Genomic DNA, 7,112 nt, shown 5'->3' with positions numbered 1-7,112 from the left:
CGCCTCCCGATCGGAAAGGACGAGATCTCCTCACTCCCCGCCTGACGAACACGCGTGCTCACAAACTACAGGTGAGTACCGTTCATTTACTAGTTCATGGGAGGAATTCAACGATCATAACTGTTTACACTTTGTCAGTAGCAACATATTTTGAACCGTATCATATGAAGATAAAATTATTGTGCGATCAGCATAGACATTCTGCAGGTATGTACCTGTTTGTATATAACGTTACCACCCTGTCTTACATGAAGAAAATGTTTTTTAAAAATATGATAGAGAACACACATAATTAATGTTGTTGTTGTCATGATTACACTAGAAGCATAACTATTCATGTGCCACTGAATTGTTGATAGCGTCTGGAAAGTACATGATGCATAGCTCATGTGTATCTTCAATCTGGTGTTCAGTCTAGCCTACTATGAGAGACTAATGATCCCCCATGTCTAGAGTATCTCTACTGACTGACGCTGAGTATAAATACATGTTCATTATGTATCCCAAGGTGGTTATAGTATTATGATGTATCCCCAGGTGACACTTTCTTCTTCTCTCTCGTAGCCAAGATGCCAGAGACCGCCGAGGCTGTTTCAGCCACCCTCACCACCAACAGGAACTGCACCGTTGAGATCAGCAACGTCACCGGCGCCTACTGTCTCATCAACCCCAAGTAGGCTACGTACTCAACACATCACTTCCACTAACGCATTGTTTAGTAAACAAAGACACTGAACACCTTGCTATCTGTCTACTCCTCACTTCCTAAAAAATCGTTCACGTCTGACTTTTCCCCCCGGATGAATGGTTTTCATGTGTGACATCACTTTCACTCCCATCCATCTTGCGGTGACACACTCCGGCTCATTGCACATTGTGTGCAGGTTCACCTGGTGTTGCTCATGAGTCCATAGCAGCGCCCGCGCGGTCTCGCGCCATCCATCAGCAGCGCGGGAAACTTCAACAGGAGAACAGGACAAAGTAAAAGACTAGAACCACAATTTTTTAACAAAAGTTGTGAAAAGTATTCTTTATTCCCTCCTGGTTTCAACCCCGTCCTGAGCGATGTAGCGACAGCAGCTCTGACTCAGCAGTACCAGGATGTAGATCCCATGTTGTGCTCTCTCGTCCTCTCCTTGTGAAAATACCAACATGCACACTCTCACTATGTTGTGGTGCGGGGAGTAGCCTAAATCCCCTTAAAAGTTTCAAATGAAAAATGACACACTCCCGCACACACTTTCTATCTGCTTTTAATCTGCCAACGTTTCGGTTAGACCTTCATCAGGACAGATTCTTTTTTGACGTTTGACGTTTTTGTTCGGTCGTCCTCTGCTCCCCAGGGTCTTCATGTCCAGCGGATTCTGTTTCCACCCCCCGCAGCCCACCGTGCGCGCCGCCATGACGGAGGTGTGCTCCTTCACCAAGGACGAGGACACGGCCACGGGGGCGGTGGGCGTGTTGACCTACGACCTCTTCCACACGCAGAGCCGAGTGAGTTCCGAGCGCATGGCCGTCATGTTCTCCGTGCCCTTCGACCACAACCTGTACAAGAACTGGCTGGCCGTGGGCGTGTTCGAGCTGGACCGCGCCTGCGACAAACACCTTTACAAACACATGTACGAGGAGAAGGACTTCGCCAAGTTCACCCGCTCCGAGGCCAAGGGGTCAGGGGTGGAGTACAGGACCGCTCAGCTGGATCTGAAGGCCACCATGTCCAGCGTGGGCAAGGCCATCGTCAAGGTGGAGCTCTATGATAGAATGGGCTGAACGCTTTGACGATTCGGGCGACTCTCAGTATCCCTGGTTGAGAAATATTCCATTTCTTTTTCTTTTCTTTTTTTTTTTACAATCTGTGAATGTGCTAGATTTTGAATTAAAGTAGATAACCTCACAATGTCTCTTATGTACTTCTGTCAAGTGATTTATTTCTCCAGTTTCTTATTTGTTACAATAAAACGTTCAGAGACAATGCCTGAGTTGATGTTTTGAGATACTCTTCTTGCATGCACACACTCACACTCATGCACTCAAGCAACACTGTCCTTATCATTAAGATGACCAGTGAGAATAAATGATGACATTTTCAGTTCAATGTCTTCAGTTCTGAGGATCAGACAGTTTTTCATTAATAGTTAATAGATTATAGATCTGTGAGAATGTTTTATACACAGCATCATCTTTTTGTAGTTTTATGACTTTTGGGTCTCTCCCATGCTCATGAAGATATAATTATGATTCCTTGGTGTCGTGTTCCTTGCATGGTCCCGAGGAGATGCGTCCCAGAATGAATGGAAACTTTCCGAGGGGTTTTGTACGTACTTGTCCAGCTCGCTCCGCATCTGTTACACAAGGCCTTAGGAATGAACCACCCACTCCTGCTTACCTAAGCCTGTCAACCGTCCATACACACACTCTCAGGATAGACTGGGCTTACTGCAGAGTGACTGCCCCCTGCTTACCTAATGGGCCTGGATACTCTGGCACCTGGTGCTCAGCCCTGTAAGCCGACTCACAGAGTCGGGCGTGGTTCTCTGTCAGCTAACCCATAGAAAAGGGCGCGGTTCTCTTTCCCAAAGAAGCAGATCATAATTTGCTTCATGGCTTTAATATGAGACAAAAATGAAAGGATGATGTTATGCACACGTTTACTCAGTTCCGTAGGGGCGTGTGTGTGGAACCGGAGTGTGCGTGTCTCAAGGGGGGGGGTAGGTCGGTCGGTGGGAGGGTGTGTGGAACCGGAGTGTGCGTGTCTCCCGGGGGGGGGTTGTGTTGGTCGGTGGGAGGGTGTGTGGAACCGGAGTGTGCGTGTCTCCCGGGGGGGGGTTGTGTTGGTCGGTGGGAGGGTGTGTGGAACCGGAGTGTGTGTGTCACCAGGGGGGGGGTTGCGTCGGTCGGTGGGAGGGTTTGCGGAGGGTGGGAACAGAGAGAAGTGGAAAATATGCCTTTGTCTGAGGAGAGACTGGCACCTCCTCCAGCTGATCTCTTCCCAATCTTGAACCAGGAGAGCTACAAGCAGCCGGAGGTCTTCGACAGGTAAGACACCTGGACTTGATTGTCCCGTTAATGAGTTTTTAAACAGACGCTTCTATTTGTTGTGGAAAGACAAGTAGCCCTGGGTAGGCTGTCTTCCTTCCGGTGGATAATGTTTAGATAAGTCAATGTACTGTTTGAATCATCTCCTATGGGAATGATAAGGAAGATAATTTCTCCTATGTCTTTCCATTGTGACCTCGTTATTGCATGGTGCTTAGAGTTGTAATTGAGGAGTCACACTCGTTAACAGGCACAGAGGGGGTAGCCTCTCTGTAATTGCTCAGAACTACCTTAAAATGTTTCCCATTATTCTCAGGTTCTCAGACTTTTCTCAGTCTTTATAGGCTAGCTGTGAGAGGCGTGTGTGTGTGTGTGTGTGTGCGTGTGTGTGTGCGTGTGTGTGTGTGTGTGTGTGTGTGTGTGTGTGCGTACCTGCGTGCGCATGCGTGCGTTTGTGTGTGTGCGTGTGCTCGTTCTGCTTGAATGTAAACGTGCATGAATGTTTTAACCTTCAAATAGGTAACTGTGAAGTACAGGTAATGAAGCGATGAGATAGAGCTAAATGTTCTCAACATGTTCAGGATGAAGAGGGCAGCAGTAAAAACCATGTAGCAGTAACAACATTACTCCTGCTTATCCATTAAGATGAAGATTCCCCCTGAATGTATCTGTGTTAGATTCACAGGGAAACACAGGAACCAGTTCAAGATGTCTGAGTCAGCCGAGGCCGTGGCAGCGAACATCAGCACAAAGAGAAACGTCACCATCGAGATCACCAACCTCACCAACAACTACTGTCTCATCAACCCCAAGTAAGGACTGCTACAGTATAGGACTCCTGCAAACTATTGAGAATATCTCCATGAAGCATTGTAAATGTTTTTGTGGGTTTTCTCACAAGGGTGTACCTGGAAAGTGGGGAGACCTATAATCCCCCCCAGCCAACGGTGCGCCCCCTGAAGACGGAGGTCTGCACCTTCAGCAAATCCAGCGCCAAGGCGACAGGCAGCGTCGGTGTGATGACCTATGACCTTTTCGAGAGGTCACGAAACGACTACATAGAGACCTTAGCCATCATGTTTTCTGTGCCCAGGGACTACAACATGTACAAGAATTGGTTTGCAGTGGGTGTCTATAACAAGGGCCGTGACTGTGACGAGTCTCTGTACAAGGAGATGTATTACGAGAAGAACCAGAAGGGCTTTGTCAGGGACGAGGCGCACGGCTCAGGAATCAACTTTGTAGGGAACTACCTAGACATCAAGGCCACCATGTCCCCCATGGGCAGGGCTGTCATGAAGGTGGAGGTGTGGGACAAGCTCTTCACCCCCCTGGGCCAACAAACCATGCCTTACTGACGACCCCCCCCCCCCCAGTCACCCTTTGATGCACCTATGTGCCAAAATCAATCCAAATTAATCCACATCCACAACAATATAATACATTGCAGACTTCACATATTACAGTCTGCATGCATGATTTAACAGGTGTTTTGTTGTTGACATGAAGCTGAATGGCTAGGCTGTTACCTCTCAGTAAATATGCCAAAGATCAGAGCTGGGTTTGCTCATAAATCCAGGCAGGTAATATCCTTCCTCCTCCATGGAATCCACTGTACGTCTTTCAATAGCATCCTGCTTTGCATCTTTAGAAAAGGAGAATCCCAGGATGACTCAGTAGAGGGAGAAGGCTTAACGCTCCTCGCTGAGGGGTTGGTCTGTATTTACCTTTTGATTGTAGAATCTGAATAAAATGTGCTTTTCTAAAACAGGCTATTGGTGTATGAGTCTCTGCTTACTGATTGGAACTGAGATAAATTATACGTTTTCTGGAAAATGAATTGTGGGTAAAAAGTGAGTTATGCATTAGCAATGTAAATGTGCCGAGAGCAAGTCCCAGGCTAACTGCTGAGGAACAGGTAAAGTGAGACTGGTTCAGGGACACACCCTCTCCCAACAAAGCGTATCCCACAACCAACATGGAGCAAAGCACATCCAAAAACTCCCAGGACTGCTGCTGTGAGGATTCATGCTAAGTTATGTAACCAACCCACCAGTCAAAGTATAGTATACTGTACATACTGTATGTTAAAATGTGACACCTACATGGAAAACATACTGTAGTTAGAGTTATCATTATCATCATCTTGATCAGCAAACGCATATTTGTGTTTATACTTTGCATAACTTTGCATATTTCATATATCGTCTTTCACTGTAGGCAAAGCTAATATTTCTGACTCTGTTTACAGAATCGGTGGCAGTGCTGTTTAAAAGCTACAGTACATACTATCAGTCTACGGGCTAATTTTCTTCTTGAGAGAGCTTTACACTTCACTTAACCGTCTGTAATTCCCTGGCTCTATTCATCAGGCGAGCCGGTCTGTAATTCCCTGGCTCTATTCATCAGGCGAGCCGGTCTGTAATTCCCTGGCTCTATTCATCAGGTGAGCCGGTCTGTAATTCCCTGGCTCTATTCATCAGGCGAGCCGGTCTGTAATTCCCTGGCTTTATTCATCAGGCGAGCCGGTCTGTAATTCCCTGGCTCTATTCATCAGGCGAGCCGGTCTGTAATTCCCTGGCTCTATTCATCAGGCGAGCCGGGCTGTAATTCCCTGGCTCTATTCATCAGGCGAGCCGGTCTTGACGTGATCTCACATAAACAACATTCCATAACCGCTTCTTATTCTAATGGCCACATAATGATCTGACATCATACATCAGGTGGAGGGATGCAGTCATTAATCTATGGAAAATAAGAGTCAATCGTAGCGCTAACTAGAGGAGCTGAGCTTTAAGCTCTCGGTTCGCAACCTAGAGACGATATTGGGTTTATCACAGCAACTAAAACCTGCATTTCTGACTGTTTCCCCCTATTGAAAATGTAGCATTAACTGGTTACCGCTACAAAGTGGCCATGATCAAAGGTTTCTCTTGCCACTGTTGAATAAGCCATGTATACGGACTCATAAACAAGCTGCATTTACACTCTGAATCTGAAGCATTGTTGAGGTGTGCGTTGGACCAGCGAGGACGACTCTCAGCTCACTAAGCAGGTGTAGTGGAGTAGGACATGACAAACAGTTCTACTGACTATTGTGAGACACATCTCACTCAGGTTGGATTGTTGTGAAAACTGATAAGGACCCCTCAGACCTCTCCCACCCTGTTGCTTCCCCTTCCCCCGTGACCAGTAACCCAGGCCAGTGATGCCAAAGTATTGTTTAATCTTAGAAGACTTAGGATAGGCTGTGATAACCCATGACATCATTCATTTCATTTCTGCTGTTTTCATATTGCTACATGTGTTTTTCCATCTATTATTGAATTGTGTTATAATATTATTTTGATATTTGATTAGTATAACTTCAATAAATATTATTAATTTTTATCATGTCCTAGCATCATCACATGATCTTAGGTCACATGATTGAGTCAAGACCTCCTCCTGCAGACTGAGATTGATAGATAAATTAGATATAGGTTATCTGTTTCCGTCCAAACCAGAGTGGTGCCCCATACGAGTTGATTTAATGTATTAAATCCATTTCCCTTCATATTTGTGATAACCGCGGTATAATCATTATATTGATTTGAATTGAATTGAATTGAAACCTTTATTGCCCCAGAGGGGAATTTGTTTAGCACACGTCAAGCATACAGAAAACATTAAAATGTACGCCCATCACCAACACCACAACACCATCACCAACACAATATACCAAGTAATAGTCAGATTTCAATAGAGCTATAAGCTCCTAAACCGCTACAAAGCAGCTGGACTAAGCAGGGATTTCTCTTCCTCCCTTCTCTGAAAGATACACTCCATCTTTTCACATTTCTCCTCTGTCAATATCATACAGGCAGATACTTCTGCCTGCTTTCATGTATTGATTGATTTATCGTATGGTGTTGTGTTGTGTTGTGTTGTATTGTATTGTAGTGTGTGTGTGTGTGTGTGTGTGTGTGTGTGTGACATTTTCAATTGTAAATGGTTTAAAAAAAAAAGGCTATACAGCTCACATGAATCAAAGCAGATTTTTATTTTGAATTGGGGGGAATATGGTGACGTTGTGG

The 7,112-nt window shown here is 45.5% G+C and overlaps 2 protein-coding genes across 2 annotated transcripts; both read left to right on the top strand.

Annotated features, from left to right (window-relative positions):
- Nucleotides 1–569: 569 nt before the first annotated feature.
- LOC311317931 (DELTA-thalatoxin-Avl1a) lies at nt 570–1,770 on the top strand (the record flags this gene model as incomplete). The annotated part of the gene is made up of 2 exons (XM_084449087.1): nt 570–673; nt 1,344–1,770. 2 exons carry the CDS (start codon nt 570–572, stop codon nt 1,768–1,770), a joined length of 531 nt encoding a protein of 176 aa, XP_084305213.1.
- Nucleotides 1,771–3,744: 1,974 nt separating this feature from the next.
- Nucleotides 3,745–4,394, top strand: apnl (actinoporin-like protein; the record flags this gene model as incomplete). The annotated part of the gene is made up of 2 exons (XM_084448413.1): nt 3,745–3,848; nt 3,938–4,394. 2 exons carry the CDS (start codon nt 3,745–3,747, stop codon nt 4,392–4,394), a joined length of 561 nt encoding a protein of 186 aa, XP_084304539.1.
- Between the last annotated feature and the right edge of the window lie 2,718 nt (nt 4,395–7,112).

Source organism: Borostomias antarcticus, assembly GCF_949987555.1.
Source record: "Borostomias antarcticus genome assembly, chromosome: 14".
NCBI classification, from domain to species: Eukaryota; Metazoa; Chordata; class Actinopteri; order Stomiiformes; family Stomiidae; genus Borostomias; species Borostomias antarcticus.
Note: the sequence above shows the minus strand (reverse complement) of the source record. Positions and strands in the feature narration are given on the sequence as shown.